The sequence below is a fragment of the Astatotilapia calliptera genome, chromosome 16 (assembly GCF_900246225.1).
Source record: "Astatotilapia calliptera chromosome 16, fAstCal1.2, whole genome shotgun sequence".
In the NCBI taxonomy this organism is placed as follows: domain Eukaryota; kingdom Metazoa; phylum Chordata; class Actinopteri; order Cichliformes; family Cichlidae; genus Astatotilapia; species Astatotilapia calliptera.
The window spans coordinates 30,568,810-30,588,571 of NC_039317.1; the positions used below are offsets into that span (position 1 = coordinate 30,568,810).

At 38.5% G+C, this 19,762-nt stretch overlaps 1 protein-coding gene across 12 annotated transcripts in view; it reads right to left on the minus strand.

Moving 5' to 3' along the window:
* Positions 1-1,712: 1,712 nt before the first annotated feature.
* pcbp3 (poly(rC) binding protein 3) overlaps positions 1,713-19,762 on the minus strand; it is an 87,205-nt gene continuing 69,155 nt past the window's right edge. For 6 of the 12 annotated variants that reach the window (XM_026145914.1, XM_026145917.1, XM_026145911.1 and 3 more), the window contains 6 exons: positions 19,088-19,162; positions 14,842-14,883; positions 13,794-13,872; positions 10,229-10,281; positions 9,631-9,800; positions 7,803-8,640 (listed from right to left, as the gene is read on the minus strand). In XM_026145914.1, the coding sequence (XP_026001699.1) occupies positions 8,586-8,640; positions 9,631-9,800; positions 10,229-10,281; positions 13,794-13,872; positions 14,842-14,883; positions 19,088-19,162 (474 nt within the window). In that variant the 3' untranslated portion in view covers positions 7,803-8,585. Of the gene's footprint in view, positions 5,455-7,802; positions 8,641-9,630; positions 9,801-10,228; positions 10,282-13,793; positions 13,873-14,841; positions 14,884-19,087; positions 19,163-19,762 lie in introns of those variants that run through there. The other 6 variants (XM_026145923.1, XM_026145921.1, XM_026145922.1 and 3 more) reach the window with 3 other exon arrangements.

Consider the following 19,762-nt stretch of genomic DNA (forward strand, 5'->3'; position numbering starts at 1 on the left):
GAATACAATAGGTGACCTATTTTTTTTATCATTATTTTTTAAGCCTCGATCATGGATGTGACCATAGAACTGGCACTGAGACTGGTCCCATCACAACATATTTTCTTATGGGTGCACTCTATTAATAATTGTTTCGTTGATGGTGTTTTAAGATGGGAAAATAATTAACACTGCTACCTGTTACAGTCTGAAAAGGTCTGCATGTAAAAAGAACATGTTTTTATTTATTTTTTTAATGCACAGAGTTGAAGCAGCACTTCACTGACAGCTTGAAGAGAACATCATTAACTGCACATGTTTTTTTTTTCTTGGATATTTCTATTGCATCACATTGCAAGGCATTCCTGGTATTTTGTCCACCCTCTTTACATCCCTATCTGTTGTTATACATTCAGACATTATAAAAACAACAGATCTATATATGCTGTTAGCCAGAACACAGTGGCCGATTTACTTTGCACACAACAAAAATCTCGAAAGGCCTGACAGTACAGTGCCTTATGTGATAACAAGAAAACTACTTCTCCAGTTAGTTTGAAACCAGGGTTCATTGTGAGAATGGATGGAAATTTTTGACACAGTGGGAGACCGCTGCCCTTAGGTACACGAGTCAGTCACACGGATGTCTGGAACCGTCTTAATCATCAAACAGCTTGGCTGCAGTTTGCAGATTTCCTGTTGTGACTGGCTCCACTTTGAGGTCTTTAACTTGTACATTAGTATTAACTAACTGACCTCATGCAGGGTTATCTCCGCTTTATTGATCAAGTAGCTGTACAGAGTATTCAAATCTACTCAGTTTGGGATAATTACAGGTATTCTGCCCATGTTATGTCCTAAAAAGAGAGGAGGCTGGATTCTGAATGGATCTCAAATCACTGTATTACATAAGTGTAGCTTGAATGGAAAAACTTTAATGATAACCAAAATGCCCTTTTCATCCACGCCCGTGTTGATCTCCTGTTTATTTCAGTTCTATTCATGTAGTGCCATTTACAACAAAATCATCAGCTCAAGGCAAAATTTCTGTTTCAAAATGGTTTAATGGTTTCTTTGGTGTAGTATGAAAGTCCATAGCTAACATGTTTGTCAGTGAAAAAGCTGTCAAACTGACATTTATCTCGACCTTTGGCTCAGGTATAATTAACAGTTGGGATGTGATCCATTCTTTCATTGTCCAGTGCAAAATCTATGCCCTCCTTGTATGCAGATTTTCATTTTGCAAAACCACCCAGTGGGCTTTGTTTGCTGGGTATGTTAGATATCCATGCCCTGTGGTATTATACTTACTACCGATGCCAATATTTTTTTTTCAGGGCAGGAAAAAGGTTGCATCATATTTTACTTGCACTGATGCTTTTGCATTAGCTTCCCATACACAGTCATCTTCCTGTCTTAGATGCTTTGCCTCCATACACATGACTTCATTTAACAACCTTCACCTCAGTCTCTCGAGGCTGCTTATTTAATCGTTCTGAAATCGCTCAAGTTATTTTAAGAGCTTTGAGTTCAGAGGGCCAACCATTGAACTGTATGAGATCAGTCTGTTTTTTTCTGACTAATTTTACTGGCCGGGTTAATGATCACTCATGTTATTACTGATGTGTGAAAACATTTAACTGCAATGGAGCTCTGCCTGTGTGTATCCATATCTATGTGAGTGATGGATGTTTGACTGAAATGGACTTTCTGAAATACAAATTAGACGGACGTCAAGGGAAAAAAACACAAACTTTATTATCATCTTTTTACAAAACATTTCAGAATCAACCCCAACAAATAATAGATCCAATACTGACCTTCATGGTGCAAATGATCAACTTTAAACATGATCTGACACATTTCCTCAAACAGCACCAAACTACGTACATCATATATTACCTCAGTGCTAACCTTTAACTTTTTGCTGCTCTAGCACAGAAAAAAAGGTGTTGACTCGGTTTATCAACAAAAGCAACAAAACAATAGGTGGACGACATACAGAGCATTTTAGGGTGAAGAGAACATGAATGATGCCATGAGCATAAATGAGAAAAGTATGGCAATCAAAAAGGCAACTGAGTTGTTTGCAAAGTTGTAAGGGGCTGCATCTTGGTTGACCTCTGTGCACACAACCAGCAGATACCCTGAACCTACAAGCACAACCATTATTGTGCAACATGAAAAAATAAACACATTAATGACTAGATTATAGAGAAGTGGAATAGGTGGTTAGCCTCCGTGTGCCACATAAACTGTTCACATTAGCTTCTTTTGTTTTGTTGAACATTTGAGGCAGATGGTTGCCATGTAATATTTTAGACATTGTGTGGTCTGTAACATCTGCTGCATTGGTCTTTTTAGTGCTAGTGCAAAATATTTCTGCAAGTCTTTTTTGACAACAGGCAGCTATATACCTGATATCAAAATCTCATAGTAATGTGAACAATTTTTACCCACTCTGCTCAAGTAATTACAGTTAGAACAGTTTTACATGAACACAATGTTTAAAACGCATCAGCCTTCAATCAGTGAGTGCTCCATTTGTTCATCTGAATGCAGCCAGATGAGTGATAATGTACAATGTAGAGAGATACATTCACAATGTAAGTGTGTAAAGATGTGAAATGTAACAAAACAATATCACTGACTCTATACTCAAAAGTAATAACCCATATATAATCCATTCTATCCAAATACTCAGGACCTGGGCCAAATTTGTAATGGCCCGACCAATAGTTCATATAAGATTTATGCATACATGTATGAACACTTTGTAAGTAAATTGTGTAATTATTGTAATATAGTCAGAATTTTTGAAAGAGTGGGATTGAGAAAAAAATGTAATAGTTGCACGTCCTATCTTTTTCAGCATTTCTTGCCTATATCTACCTCAGCTATCAAAAAAGGTAAAAATATCCCCCCAAAACAATCTTCAGTCACATGACACATGAAGGTATCCCCTAGTTTTGATCTTATAGCCTACACAAGCTGAAACAAGCGCTGCACTTGCTAAATAAATTTTTTTCTTGCAGAAAATACAGGAACATTTAGGCTTACATTTTTTATTTACCATAATGAAAAATAATTTCAGCATGTAATATTGTATGTATCTAGTGTAATAATATGGTAATTATTTAATACATCATTTGAAACCGACTTCATTTGAGGGTGACCTTCTTAACCTTGTAACGTTCAAAAACGTTTGCTAAATAATTGTTTACATCATTTAGCTTTGATGCACCTGATTGAAAATATACCCGTGTAATTACTATAGCCCAGTGTGACATGTAAATATTAGTTAAAAACACATATTTGAAGTACATTCAGCTTCAGATTGAGCAACAGGGCCAAAAGTTGTGTGTCCATTTAGAGATAATGGTACATGTTCACAGGATCTTTCATTTCTGGTAGCATCAATATTCCCGTTGATGCTACCAGACCTTGGATTCTCAAACCTTTTGGGCCAGGTCCTCTTCATCATCCTAACAACAATTAAGCATATCTTTATTACCACCAGGGATCATGTATGCAGCTGAAAGTATTTCTATTCTGAAAAATATTTTAGCCTGATGTGCTGTGATGTGTCATACCAGTCAAAAGATATTGTAGGTGGGAGTAATGGAAACACTGTAGACATTTTGTTGGAGTAATTTGGACCCAATGTGTAGGGATGCACTTATACATATAACGCCACAGTGGCATGACTCATCAGCCCTGGAAACTCATGCCAGAATTCATAATCATTGTCAAATAATAATTGCTGATGACTGCCCCTCCATAAGTTTGGATCTGAGGTTTCCTCCTTTCAAAAAGGGAGTTTTTCCTCCCCACCAGTGCTAAGTGCTTGCTTATAGCAATTTTTCAGATTGTTGTGGCTATTTTCTACTATCCTGTGTTTACCTTTCAACAGAAAGAACTGGTGCGAAACTAAATATATGATATACTTGGCTTATTTCTTGGGTCCCACTGTTTCTATAATGTTGGTCAAATTAAGCAAGCTGGCATATGGGTCATAATTAAAATCCAGTAGGAGATTGTCAGGTGTTCATATGGACACTGACACTACCTAGTGGCAAGTTCTGAGTGCAGCTGCTTACTTCCAGAAACGCCCCTGTGAACACATACCATAAAATCAGTACAGTCACCCACAGTACTCTCTGTATTAGATGGCAGCTGCAGAGAGTTATACATACGTGTATGTAAGCACGGCTATCAACTGAATCATGTGTAAATACTTAAATTGAAAAATATGCTTTCAGTGTTTTCAATATCCCAACGTTTCATGCATGCTTACCAGTAATACTCTACACTTTCTGTTTCTAAAATGGCTTGCTTCCTACCACTTTGTAACAAGTGTCTTCAAGGACACTACCCATGAGCTTTTCAGCTCTTGTGATTTACAATGAAATCTTTACATGAGCTACATGTGAGCGCAAATATACACTAGAGAATTCTGAAATCGCTCCATATGGCCCATGCTGCTTGTACACAGTAGCTATGACATGACGACATGAATAATGTAAATATGGTGGTGGAGTATAGGTGAATAAAACGGGCTTTATTCATCGCATGCATTTGAATTTCACTTGTTGCTCCAGTCATTTTCTTGATATATTTTCATTTTTCTATCCCAGCTTTCTGTCAGGTCTCACGAGAAACTCAGAAAGGCTAATATTTATGCATTAGCACGGTTTCCTTTTTTTTTTTTTTTTTTTTTTTTTTTCTGGCTCACACCCTCGGTCATTTCAGACTGGAGTCAGAGTGATACACCCATCCCTTTCACTCTTCCATTTCCGTTTGGTTCCACCTGTTTGATTTGAAAATGAATGTGAAATGTAGTCTGGTTTGTGCGTCATGCAGATCATTCTATAGTGTACATACAATGCTAGGACGAACAGGCAAATGTCTACAGGCACAAAGTAGAGCACTAATTTCATCAATCATGAAATCAGTGTGAAATGATTTGGAATAAAGTAAATGATATAGCTGCTGAACTTTTGTGTTGATTAATGTATTGTCCCAGCTAGCAGTCTAAAAAATGGGTCAGTGTAAAAGGATGTGGGGCTGGAGGAGGGACAACCTCATTGTAAATTGTTAAACCAATACTTAGGTTTACTTTGTGTTTACTTTCAGGTGCCTGCATTACAAAAGAACGAGTATGGTGATGTCTTATAAAACGCGAAATACAACACAGTGATGTAGTGCATGAGATGGCATGGAAGATGCTAGAGTGGAGTAAAACCTTTCAAAAACGTAAAACGAGGTGTGAGGAGTCCTAGCAACAGTGCAGATACACATGTTTACACTATATACTATAAATAATCAAAGTTAAAGTCACTTAAAAAATACCAAACACAGAGAAACCAATAAATTAGGTACAATGCCATTCATTCGCTCAAGGGTCATGTGATGCACTGAGGAAAGATGGGTTGAAACTAGAGTGTGCCCATTCCAGTGACTTCAGACGTCAGCCTAAAACAGTACAGGGAAGAAGGGGGAGGAGGGGGGAGGGGGGGCGGGGGTAGACAGAAAATAAAACAACTGTGAAAGAAGAACTTTCGCTTGGCAGTGAAAGTTATGCTGCAATGGTTGCCTTTGTGCTTGAATTTTCTTGCTTGGTGCATTTTCTTCACAGAGACTTGACACCATATTCTCATTGCACCCATTCACATAAAACAGATGTGGATACATAACCATGCAGTACTAAAGCCTCTCATGAAGCCATGCAGTGGACTAAAAAAAACAAAAACACACAAAAAAACATAAAAACATTAAAAGAAAAACGGTGTTATGAAATAGTGAGTTGCATTACAGAGGCATCACATCACTCTTCTTACTAACAGCATTGCTCAGTAGCACTCACGTTTCCTGCCTTTTTTTTTTACTTTATTTTTTTATTTTCCCTTTTTTTTTTAAATATTATTTTTACTCCTTGTAGACAATGACACAAGAGGACTTTATAGGCAAATTTATATAACGATACCAAAAAGAAACACGATATTCTTGAAATGAGGCATGCTAAATAAATAGTTGAAGAAGCTGTTTGCTTGTTTTTTGGGGACAATATGCTTATTCGCTGCATTGCAGGAAGTAAAAGGAGAAGATCAATGGTATTCTGATGTGGGTTCTTTAAATGTGAAGCTGGAGGAAGGGAGGACAGGTGAACACAAGTTACCTGGCTCTGCTGGAAGCTAACATAATCTACCTATTTAGACATGTAAAGTAAAGCTTCTTTGTAATTATCAAACTGTGCATTACTCTTTTTTTCATCTTTGGTCTGAAGAGAAGTGGGGATTTGATTTCCCTGTAACCAATCACCAGAGACCAAAGTATCCATCTGAATCAAATGTTGCTTTAAGCTTGATACCAAGCGTCGACCTCCAGAGTTTCAATATGAAGTCTACTTTGAAGTGACAAAAAATGATGAAAAAAACAACCTCAGGCTCGCTCTAAAAGCTGGATTTCTAACTCCAAAACTCAGTTTCCATAGACTCAGATGTTGAAATGCTCAAATCTAGAGCATGTAAACATGTTTACAGCTTGACACAAAACAATTTTCTCCCTCCTGAACCCCTGTATAGGAGGGTTATATACTCAATTTAAACTGCATTTGGCCATAATTCATGCAGTGTAGTGGCACGACTGTTCTGACCAAGGTACAAAGTAACAGTGCTCAACTCCAAATTTTTAAAGAATAAAGTATCCAGTCTCAGCCTTTAAATAACTGTCCACTGTAGTGACCACTATGCGTGAAAGGGCTGTTTTCTTGTATTTGTGTCAGTGTTGATGGTATACTTATGGAAGCCCGTTTCCGCCACAAAAAAAAAAAAAAAAAAGCTAGTATCCATAACTCGAAATTTCGAGTTATTTTCTCAAAATTTCGAGTTAGCTCTGCCAATCAAAAATATACGTGAATGAGGTCGCTTTCTTGTTACCCGGAAGCATATGGCGCAGGACCGCGCACTCAAAAACGGATCCCAACAAATTAAAGTATGTTTGCTGATAGTAACACCATGTGATTCAGCTAATAACACAGGGATTTCATCATTTGTGAAGCCAGGCTGAAAACACTCAGCAATCTGTGCATTCACGACTGGATGTAATACCGGTAGCTTAGCTGTAGCATTTGTAGCTGAGGGCTTCAGCTTCCGGGTAACATGGAAATGACGTCATTCACGTAGATTACTGATTGGCAGCGCTAACTCGAAATTTCGAGTTGCTTTTCTCAAAATTTTGAGTTAATATGTCGAAATTTCGAGATAATAACTCGAAATTTCGAGAAAATAACTCGAAATTTTGAGTTATGGATCCTTTTTTTTTTTTTTTAGTGGCGGAAACGGGCTTCCATATATACTTGCACATAAACCACTACATTGGACACTGATGTGTGACTCCATACCCTGCCACCCACACCAAAGGTGATGTTGTCCACCTAAGTGGACATGTAAGAAAAATCTTTGAAAAGTACATGTTATTGTTACCACTGGTATTCCATATTATATATTCTGTATTTATATATGTGTATATATGTATATATGGTATATTTATGCTTTTATCCTTACTCTCATTCCCCTTTATTGTATCTGTAACATGCAACTTCTGTCGGTGCTGTGCTACTGGAAACTGAATTTCCCAGAAGAACCCACCCGAGGGATTATTAAAGTTTCATCTCATCTCATCTAATCTCAAAAAAAAGAAATTTAAAAATCTTTTTTCATGCCTAAAGATGAATAAAAATACTTGAGAAAAAAATCCTGATTAAGGTTGTCATAATTCATGCGTGAAAAGGTTAAAGAAATTAAAAAAGAGAAGAGAGAGAAAGTAAAAGTATTCTCTCATTAATATATATTTATTTCACAACATTGTCAGTGTAATTTAGGATAAAAAACTGTGACAATATGTAAGCAAGGCGAGGTCCAAATGCCGATGGAACTGACTGATCTGATAAGATGGATGGAGGTGGTACAAGTGGTGGTTCAAGACGCCGAAATGGACTTCTCATCCATGTTGGTTTTTGGTTCCTTTTGAAGGATTTTTAATGCAGATACCTCATGTGTGTTTAGACATGTTTGATTGTACTAATAGACCATCGAAAAAAGTTGACTCCAAATATTAGTTTTTGAAATTCAACAAAAGAAATCTTTGTTTGTTGCTTAGCACTAATTATCACTAGTATCTGTGTTTCTGGGTTTTACCTGTAAAGTCTAGGGAAAAATCCACGACAACAGCTTGCCATTAATAGCCTTGATTAGCTAATGAGTCACTCGCTTTTAGATGTGTTTCTGGGTGGATTTGTTTCCTTTACGTAACAGCTGCTTCCCATTTAAGACACAGAAATTGTAATTAATTTTCTTGTCAACATTTCTGCAAAAAACAGTGAATAAGCATATTTTCCAAAGTAAAAACTATTTTTTTAATCTATACACTGGCTACATCGATTGTTAAACAGACCCCGGTGTCAATACAGGCCTCTTACAGGCTAGAGCTGAAGTTATATGCACAACTAGCAAAGCAAAAGTCCCACAGGATAACACATAGAGGTTTATCGTGAAGTTGTGGTTTTGATGTTAGCTTCTGAAAACAGAACCAGATTTGTGGCGACTTCAGGATGTTGTCATGGATGAAGGGTCATTCCACATGGCGGCCACGTCCCTGAACCTGCCATTGGAATTGCGGGAAAGCAGTAGCCATTAGTTTCTTTGTGGGCTGTTCTCTAAAATCCCCTTTAGAAGTCAGAAACAAAAAATCGCTTTGTGTTGAGCATGTGGGTTCCCCTGCACTAATGCTGATAACATATGACTTTGAGGTGCAGGTAGCCTGTGGACATCAGTGCTGTTCTGTTTTCTCAGAGCTGCGGATTTTACATTTATTTTACCTGGTGATAATGAATTAGGTTTCGCTGGATAGAGGAGAAACAGGGGTAGTGGAGCATGCCAAGAAAACTTAAAAACTGTTTCACACTATCTACTGGTATGTATACTATCTTACTACACAGCCACTGCTCTTTAGTCCTGCATGGGATTTAGATGTAACTGTCTTGGAGTCATTTTCTTTTTATTTAATTACACTGACAGCTTATGTGCAAAAACAGTCTTACAGCAGTTATATCTCTAAATTAAGCTCGCAGAGATTGTATACCTTCTTGTGTCGGCCAACTTTGTGAACTGAAGTAAGCATTGAACATTTGATGATTCATTTATTGATCATCCAATTTACTAATCTGCAGATTCTGTTCAAAGGCACAGCTTACTCGTTCCAGTAGTTGGCCTTGCTCCCATGAGACACTTACTTGCAAAGAGTGTTCTCCCAGAAACTTACTGCATTTTAATGTCTACACTTGGTTGGATGTAAAGAACAAAAGTCAAAAGGAACAAACAAAGGGAAATAGGGGGGGGGACCCAGCATGGCTCACATTATTCATGGGCTTATCTGTTGCTTGTGTAAATCTGACAGATTTTTTTTTTTTGCATTTTCTAGAGTCTCATCAAAGTCTCAGTGTCAAAAGTAAACTTGTCAGCGACCTCCTTTTATTCCAAAAAGCCCAATCAGAGAGAGAAGCTTTCTTGGATCTTCACTATGAGCATGCTCATTCAGATGTTACTTTTATCTTTAATGTTGTGCTTGAGCCCAGCAGAGTTGAAAGGTTACCTGGCATTGATGAGATACTGGGCCAGGCTGATGTTAGCGGGGGTCCCTGTGATGGTAATCTGACGCTCTGATGAGCCCTCCATGGCATTTGCAATTTTGATCTGCGCCCCAGACATCTGTCGAATCTCATTTATTTTGGTGCCCTGGCGTCCAATAATGCACCCTATTAACTGTGGGGAAAAAGCAAAAGTCTTTGAATCTGAACAAGGCTTCACGTCTGGTAATGACAATCATTTCTTCTTTATAACACTTACATTTTTAAAAAGATGGCATCTCAGTGCAATCATTATTTCTATATATTTACAAATAGACAGTAATCCTTTCTATTAAATTTACATAAAATAGTTAGATCAATTTATCTCTCCGGCTTATAAAAAATCCCCTACATAATATATTTAAACATATATATTATTATTTAAAAAAAGTTTCCATAGGTTTGAAAAGTTACATCTGAACAAACCACAAGACTTTTGGAACAGTTTCATTAGAACAGATGAGACCAAATTGGAGATTTTTGAAATTTCATCTGGCGGAAACAGCAATACATGACTGTATTCTTGAAATTGATGTCTCGTGAAACCTTTCCAGCATTACTTACATCATTAGGAATGGTGAGTTCATGGGTGCTGGCTGGTGGACTGGCATCCAAACCTGCACCGCGGACATTATAAGAAAAGACATTGCAATTTCAATACTTTAGCAGAGTTCATCTCTAAAAGGAACTTTTTCTTTTTTTTTTATCAAAGGTAGCACATCCACCTAGCAGCAGGTCAGCTGAGTTAAAATAAACTACCCTGTTTTTTCTGGCTTTATATTAATCAAGGCACTACGAGTAATGCCTAGTAAAGTGCAGCCACTAGAATTTTTTTTTAGCTGCAGTTGATTATTTAATTTATATTTATTAAGTGAAAGAAATTAAAAACATATTTCCCAAATTACACAGCAAAATCTTACAGTGGGGCAAAAAAGTATTTAGTCAGCCACCGATTGTGCAAGTTCCCCCACTTAAAATGATGACAGAGGTCAGTAATTTGCACCAGAGGTACACTTCAACTGTGAGAGACAGAATGTGAAAAAAAAATCCATGAATTCACATGGTAGGATTTGTAAAGAATTTATCCGTAAATCAGGGTGGAAAATAAGTATTTGATCAATAACAAAAATACAACTCAATACTTTGTAACATAACCTTTGTTGGCAATAACAGAGGTCAAACGTTTACTATAGGTCTTTACCAGGTTTGCACACACAGTAGCTGGTATTTTGGCCCATTCCTCCATGCAGATCTTCTCGAGAGCAGTGATGCTTTGGGGCTGTCGCCGAGCAACACGGACTTTCAACTCCCGCCACAGATTTTCTATGGGGTTGAGGTCTGGAGACTGGCTAGGCCACTCCAGGACTTTCAAATGCTTCTTACGGAGCCACTCCTTTGTTGCCCGGGCGGTGTGTTTTGGATCATTGTCATGTTGGAAGACCCAGCCTCGTTTCATCTTCAAAGTTCTCACTGATGGAAGGAGGTTTTGGCTCAAAATCTCACGATACATGGCCCCATTCATTCTGTCCTTAACACGGATCAGTCGTCCTGTCCCCTTGGCAGAAAAACAGCCCCATAGCATGATGTTTCCACCCCCATGCTTCACAGTAGGTATGGTGTTCTTGGGATGCAACTCAGTATTCGTCTTCCTCCAAACACGACGAGTTGAGTTTATACCAAAAAGTTCTACTTTGGTTTCATCTGACCACATGACATTCTCCCAATCCTCTGCTGTATCATCCATGTGCTCTCTGGCAAACTTCAGACGGGCCTGGACATGCACTGGCTTCAGCAGCGGAACACGTCTGGCACTGCGGGATTTGATTCCCTGCCGTTGTAGTGTGTTACTGATGGTGACCTTTGTTACTTTGGTCCCAGCTCTCTGCAGGTCATTCACCAGGTCCCCCCGTGTGGTTCTGGGATCTTTGCTCACCGTTCTCATGATCATTTTGACCCCACGGGATGAGATCTTGCGTGGAGCCCCAGATCGTGAGAGATTATCAGTGGTCTTGTATGTCTTCCATTTTCTGATGATTGCTCCCACAGTTGATTTTTTCACACCAAGCTGCTTGCCTATTGTAGATTCACTCTTCCCAGTCTGGTGCAGGTCCACAATACTTTTCCTGGTGTCCTTCGAAAGCTCTTTGGTCTTGGCCATGGCGGAGTTTGGAGTCTGACTGTTTGAGGCTGTGGACAGGTGTCTTTTATACAGATGATGAGTTCAAACAGGTGCCATTCATACAGGTAACGAGTGGGGGACAGAAAAGCTTCTTACAGAAGACGTTACAGGTCTGTGAGAGCCAGAGATTTTCCATGTTTGAGGTGACCAAATACTTATTTTCCACCCTGATTTACGAATAAATTCTTTACAAATCCTACCATGTGGATTCATGGATTTTTTTTTCACATTCTGTCTCTCACAGTTGAAGTGTACCTCTGGTGCAAATTACTGACCTCTGTCATCATTTTAAGTGGGGGAACTTGCACAATCGGTGGCTGACTAAATACTTTTTTGCCCCACTGTAAATTAAATTTCCTGCTTGGAGAGAAAAGGAAACACATTCAGAAGGGGGATCATGAACTTTGTTTAATCAGTTACTCATTCCATGTACAGCTATGCAGACAGGCACAGTAAGGGTTAAAAAAAGAAAAAGAGAGAGAACGCTGTGTGGCTGCTCAGGTAACAAAATTAAAAGATATACAGCTGCCATGAAATGAAATCTAACAACCACCATGGGATAGATGACCCTACGTAAAACACACGAGGAATCAGTAGAAGTGTGAATCGAATGCACCTATAAGTCAAACAGCATATAATGGAAATCAGGTTATAGCTGCTTATTTACTAATGCTGTTCCGGTATATCAGAAGTGTGATTGGTTTATTACATCATTGTTTTGTTATTTACAGTCTGACTAGCTTGACTCCTTTGCTCTCTGTTTCACCCATTAGGTTTATTTCACTTTTTGAGGTTAGACGATGAGGGGAGACAACGTTATTTGAGTTGTCAAAAAATCCAGAACTTGATATGTGGATATAAATGGAATAAAAGTAGCATGGTGGCTTAAATGTGATTAATCATAACTCCAAACCTTTGTGAAACCCTTCACCGTAACTTGACATGCATCTCACAAGAAATGCAACGTTGACTCAACACAATGAATGTGATTAGCCCATTCAGTACTGTTGATTCACGGTACTCTCCACGTCTTCTTTCGCCGCTAGGTCAAAGAGAGAAACTCCACCACCAACTAGTGTTTTGGTGTTGAAACTGCAACAAACCAGCACATGGCCTTTTTGTGTGGCGCCTGCATGCTCTCCCTGTGCTTTGGGTCACCAGGCCTCATAAAATATCCTGATATTCTGTTTTATCTCAGCCCAGCATACTTGTCTCACAAGTTACACTCAATTTCAAGAGTTTTGCCGTCCTGTTTATTTATTTTCCCAACAAGTTAGAATTTGAAAAAATAAAATAAAATATGGAAGAAAGGAAAAGCCAAACCAATAACCTACAACCTTGCTAGACTGAAATATGCATTCCACAGAGGTGAACTACAGATGTTTCTTATCCACCCGGACTACTCCCGAAAGCCTTGAATCCACATAAATCTCATAGGTGACCTTTTTTGATCTCAAAATGCTAAGTTTGCATTTCTGCATTCATTATAGCTAAGGCTTTTGGATAAAAACGTACTCACGAGACCTTCATTTGATCAACTGCACAGATGCAGAGGTTGCGATGCACATAGGCTAATATAAACACCAAGAGCTATAAAAGAGCTAGAGGCACAATTATTATTGTAGAATCGGGCCTGTGGCATTGGAGTCTCCCTCCTTAATGGAAAGTCAACAGCATAAACAATTTGCCCTGTTTCCAAGAGATAATGCAGTTTGGAATACATCATTTTAAAGTGAAGCCTGAAGGCATTTTTTTACCTTTCAGTGGCAAAATATCAGACATATCCAAGAAAAAAAAACCCATATATGGGCAAATCAAAGAAAGATAGAAACTACAGGGGCCAAGACATGCTGTGCCAAAATAGAGATAGGGTGCAAGGTAGGGAAAGAGAAAAATGTTTCTCTGGATGCAAAGAGAAGGAAGTATCTATCGGGCCTCGTGGGTACGTACCAGGGAAAGCAGGGGTGGTCTGTCCGAGAGGGGTAAAGGGGGTTTGCTGCATAGCCAACTGGTGGAGCTTGGTCAACTGCTGAAGGGTTAGGAGGGAAAGTAGAACTAAGAGGTTACTGTTACACAGGTCACACCAAGAAATGAAGCCAACCAAAACTAGAGTGAAGAAACGGTGAGGAAAAGGAGGCCATGGCACGGGGTGGTGGAGGATAAAAAGTAAGAGAAAAAGAGATACAGAGAGAGGATGATTGTCTGTCGTGGAGATGGACTCTATTAGATAATTTGATATTTTCCTTTCTGTTCTGCCTGTTTCTTTATCATTTTAGCATAGTGATTTTGAAAATGTGGACCCACTGGTGAGCACATTAACATTAACTGCAGGAAATAATTTTTATTGCCCTCTTAATTACCACGTCTTTCTAAATGGCAGTTTTGACTCACACTCAGAGAACCCATATGACTGCAAGAGCACCTGCTCTCCCAGCCAGTATGGTCACAGGATGTCCATCCGCTGCTGTATATGATTTCCGTCAGGAATAAGGGAAGGCCGATACTTTAAAGGCTTCCTCTCCTTTTAAGAGGAGTTTTAATGAGGGAGGAAGAGGGTGTCAGGCCCGTACTTGAGTGATTGTACCGTCAACCACCACCTCCACTGGCATCAATCATTGCCCAACTTTGAATTAGTGGATCTGACACAAGGTAGCTCTTGAGATGCTCTTACGACAAGGACAGATGAAGGCAGATTATTAATGGAGACTATATGGTCCACTGGAATTAAAGAGCTGTCTACATCAAAACTGCCATTACTGTCTTTGCCTTGATCGTTAACACCAGGAGCCACTGGCTTGTTATCGACCAGATCTTTCTGGTAGTTCAGCCACAATAAAACCTTAAACTATAGACAGCCAGTGGTTCTGAAAGTGGAAGGGCTTTATAGCTTATCTCATAAGAGCTGATGTGTGCATCTAATCAAATGTCTGCTCTTTATATACGAAACAACGCAGGTTTGTTTCAAAATTAAATTTTTAAAAAGAGACTAAGAACTTACATCTGGGTGTGGTATGGCGTACTGTCCCTGAATTGTGTAGGCCTGGAAAGGTAAAACATAGAAGAAAAATCAGACTTCAGTATCAGAGGGGGAAAAAATCAAATAAAGAACAAATCAGCTTGTACACTTTCAAACACTTTCAAAAAGCCTTTCAGTCACTTACAAACACTCATCTTGGGCATGAATCACTTTGGGCTTTAATCAATTCTTTGAAGTGTTCTTTTTTCCGGAGTGGAATGATTGTACTGCATACATCTTTAATTACTTTAAAAATACAAGAATTGCGTGCACAAGCTTGAATTTATTGTCGATTTTCCTTCGATCACACAGGGTCAAAAGTTTATGTACAAGCTTTAATTTATACCTACACTCACTTAAATCTTTTAATAAGTGGTTCTACAATGCCTTTTAACTTGTTAATGAGTTGCTGCCTACAACTCATAGTTTCTTTTTGCCAGAATAAAAATGATTTGATTGACAGGTGAAGGTCTTTTAAAGCCAGTCCTTAAAGACCTACAGATTCCAAGATCAAGGATGTTCCAAGCTGACCAAGCAACAATCCCCTGCTCAAAAACCAACACATTTAAGCTCAATTGAACCCATATGGGTAAGTCAAATACCATCTGGAGAAAAGTTTTATGTTTGGAGGAGTAAAGGTGAGGCTTTCAAACCTATGATGGGATCGTGCTCTGGAACAGTTTTTCTACTTTTGGTAGTGGTGCATTCCATAAAGTGGATGAAACAATAAAGGAGGACTACCTTCACCGTAAACGTTACCTCAGTTTAACATTATGTCAGAAACTTGCTCATGGCTTCCAAAAGTGTCTAGCTGATGTGCAACTTCCACTAATATTTAACCAAATATTAGTTAGTGGTGTAGTTATATATTTGACCCAGTGTAAATATTTTTGACCCTGTTTCAAACTTACATTCAATTAAAACGTCATTAAAGTTGTATACTGTGCAATCATTCCACAACGGATGAAAAACAGTTAAAAAAAAATCATGAAAAACACAAAATAACCTTGACCTTCATGCCCAGGATGAATATATGTAAACCTCTGACCACAACTGAATATTCCTTTTTCTTATTATGTGTCTATGTACTATATATAATGTATATATTACATATAATACTGATTATAAATTTTGGTATGTGTTTCTAGTGGGGCGAAGTGGGAGTTCGCCTTGTAACCGGAAGGTTGCCGGTTCAAGCCCCGGCTCGGACAGTCTCGGTCGTTGTGTCCTTGGGCAACACACTTCACCTACCGCCTACTGATGTTGGCCAGAAGGGCCAATGGCGCGATATGGCAGCCTCACTTCTGTCAGTCTGCCCCAGGGCAGCTGTGGCTACAACTGTAGCTTGCCTCCACCAGTGTGTGAATGTGTGTGTGAATGGGTGGATGACTGGGTGTGTAAAGCGCTTTGGGGTCCCTAGGCGGGACTAGTAAAAGCGCTATACAAATACAGGCCATTTACCATTTATTTACCATTTAGTGGTAATGACATTAAAGTGATGGTTCACTTAATCTTATGCATCATTAGCAATGACATTAACTAACATTAATTGATGATCCACTTAAGTGTTAGCATATTCAAAGCAGTATCAGAAAAGGCTTATTATATGTAGATGAAGTACAATGACATCCAAGTCTTGGAAGTCCAAAAATACAATAAAATATATCCGATGACTGGCAGAAAATGTTTCATAATGTCCATAAAGCGCATTTGCTGATGGCTGCCAATGCAACTTAGTGCTGCTTTATGACTCCTCATTTTTGGTTCTCCTGTTTCATCTTTAATTCATGGATTCAACTGTATAAACAAAATAGCTGCCTCGGTCTCAGGTGAGTAATCATTCAAATCCCAGTCTAGACTGTGTATGTATATACTAACGTTAAACATAGCATATTAGTCAACTGAATTACCTTATTTTGGACAGATGTTTTTGCATTTCTGTCTGTGCATGTTTTTTTTGTTTTGTTTTTTCTAAATCAGACCCGTGTAAGTTGTTTTCTAAAGGCTTCAGATGTGGGGGGGTTTTTTTCCATTTAACACCCAGTGATGATGATTATTCCCAGACAAAAGGAAAATTGGAGTCATTACAAGTTCTTATGTGCTCTGGTCCTCCAGCGCATCTCTTGTTTGCTAAGTTTTCAAATTCATTCAACAGCTTTTAGTCCAAATCTGCAATTAACTTATGGATATGGCTGGACAGACATTAGTATGCACCCAGCATTCTTGTTGACATTAATGCCATTGTTACTGATTCACACATTATGGTTCTGCTACCGTCCCTGCTTCCCTCTTTCACTATCCGGTGCACTCAAACAACAATGACTGTCCAGCCAAAATGCACTCACCAGCCACTTTTTTTAGGTACACCTGTTAGGTACACCAGCTGCTTGTTAATACATATATTAAATCGGAAAATTCACATGGCAACAACTCAATGCACTTAGGCATGTAAACATGGTCAAGACCAGTGAATCTGAATGTGGAATGGTTGTTGGTGCCAGGCAGGCTGGTCTGAGTATTTCAGAAACTGCTGATTGGCTAGGGCTTTCCCACAGAACTATCTCTAAGGGTTTCCAGAGTCCAAAAAAGAGAAAGTATCCAGAGAGCAGCAGTTAGATGAGTGAAAATGGATGAGAAAAGACTGGCCAGATTACTTTAAAGTTAACAGTAAAGTCACAGTAGCTTAAATAACTACTTGTAACAACCAAGGTATGGAGAGGATCATCTCTGAATACATAGCATGAACCTTAAAGCAGATGGGTTACAGCAGCAGACAGCGTGCCATTCCTGTCAACTAAAAAACAGGAAACCGAGGCTACAATTCACATAGATTTATCAAAACTGAACAACATAAGATTGGGAAAACATTGCTGGGCTCAACAAGTCCAGATTTCTGCTTTGACTTTCAGTTGGTGGGGTCAGAATTTGAGATTAGCAAAATGGAAACATGGTTCCATCCTGCACTGTATCAACACTTCTTTTGCTGTTCGTGGTATAATGGTGCGGAGGACATTTCTGGCACACTTTAGGCCCCTTAGTAGCCAGTAAGGCTTGTTTTAATTCTTATTTTTATGTCTATTTAAGCGTTATATGACAGCATGTTTGCACTAAGTACCGCAGCAATTTCCTAATGTTGTAAACCTGCTCAACATTTGGCAATAAAACCCTTTCTGATTCCGATTCTAAACACCCCAGCCTGCTTTCAGCAGGATACCACACCATGTGATAAAACTCAAGCCAACTCAAAATGTTTTCTGAATATGTCAGTGAATTGGCTACGCAATTGACATCCACAGTCCCGATGCAATTGAGCACATGTGGGATGTGATGGAACAGGAGGTTCACATCATAGATGTGTTGGAGAAGAATCTGCAATAATTGATGCTATCGTGTCAATGTCGACCAGAATCTCTGAGGAATGTCTCCAGTAACCTTGTTGAATCCAAGACATTAAATAAGGCAGTTCTGACACCAACAAGTGGTCCAACTGGGTACCAGCTAGGTGCACCTAATCAAACTAATAAAATTGAGCATTTATCATTTGCACAAATGCAAGATCGTTTAAATATAAGTCAGTCAAATATAAGCCACATTCATTTCATGGTAACAGTGCTAGTTCTGACAGAGAGGTTCCTACTGCTACAAAAGCCAAGCAACCAGATAGAAATTACTACAGGTATAAAACTTCTATTTTTACTGAAGCCACTCCCCCAATATAAAACAACTAAAGCTGTAATTTTTGTGACAATCATCCTTGTCAGAACCAATTTCTCTCTTTTCTATGCAAAAGGAACAATGATTAGGTAGTTTCACACAGTAGTAGTTGATCAATATAAAAGTACTTCATTGTGTCTTATGACACAGTAGGTTTAATTACATTTAAGAAGTGCTCTCTCATCTACTGCTTTCCATTTATTCCAGCCTAAAACGTGAAAATTGAACGATTTGTACATCAGTCATTCACCCCAACCACATCCTTACAAGTTTCTAAATGTCATTTAAAAAATACGATACAACCAGCTAATATGCTGCACCTAAATCTGCTAAATAATATAGTTTAGTCTTATATAAAATTTATTTTTAGGCGACAGAGTTGCAGAAATTGCAAGTGTGCGAATAAAAGTTAACAGAAGCTTGCACTAAAGAGGCAGTGATGCTGATGCTGCAGCAAAAGCCTCAAGTTGGCTGTAGGCACAAACTAACAAGCTAAAGCTAGTTCAGCACTTACCTGGCCACCAGAAAAAATGACAGGGGTGGAGGTGGGCTTTGGGCGGTAAGGGATAGTGGCACCTTTTGGTGGGGACTAGGAAAAACAAAAGTCAGAGTTAGTCTAAAGCAAGATAATTGCAAATGTAAGTGTGTCAAACTCACATCTGCACAAGAATTGTTTTACTTTTTTTATACTCAACAATGAACGGAAACTAGTTTAAAGATGAGCAAATTATAAAGCTAAAGATGCCAATTAGCTGAGCAGGATGCGTGCCACAATTTGTTTGAAGGTAACAGAGCATGCTAAGTGAAAATATTAAAATCAGTTCATTATTGTACCAAGGAAATTTTCCCAAAGCCTAGTCCCACATATAGCAAGTAAACTCCATTATTTTAGCAAAAGTGGCTACAAGGTGATGCTAGTTTCTGTTTTGTTACCTCTTTTTAGCTTTTGTTCCCTGTCTTTAGAGTTGTTATGCTAAGATACACTAGCTAAATGGTTGTTATGCTAAGATACACTAGCTAAATATACACATAAAATAGCTTCTTATTTAATGTGTATATTTAATGGTACTGATGTGCTCTTTTTTTTTTTGTTAATAAAACCTAGAAAAGAAAAAACAGAGAGTGAACAGTTCTTTAAAATACTGTAATATTTTTTGACTTGGTGTATCACTGTGTGCAGTGTAATGCA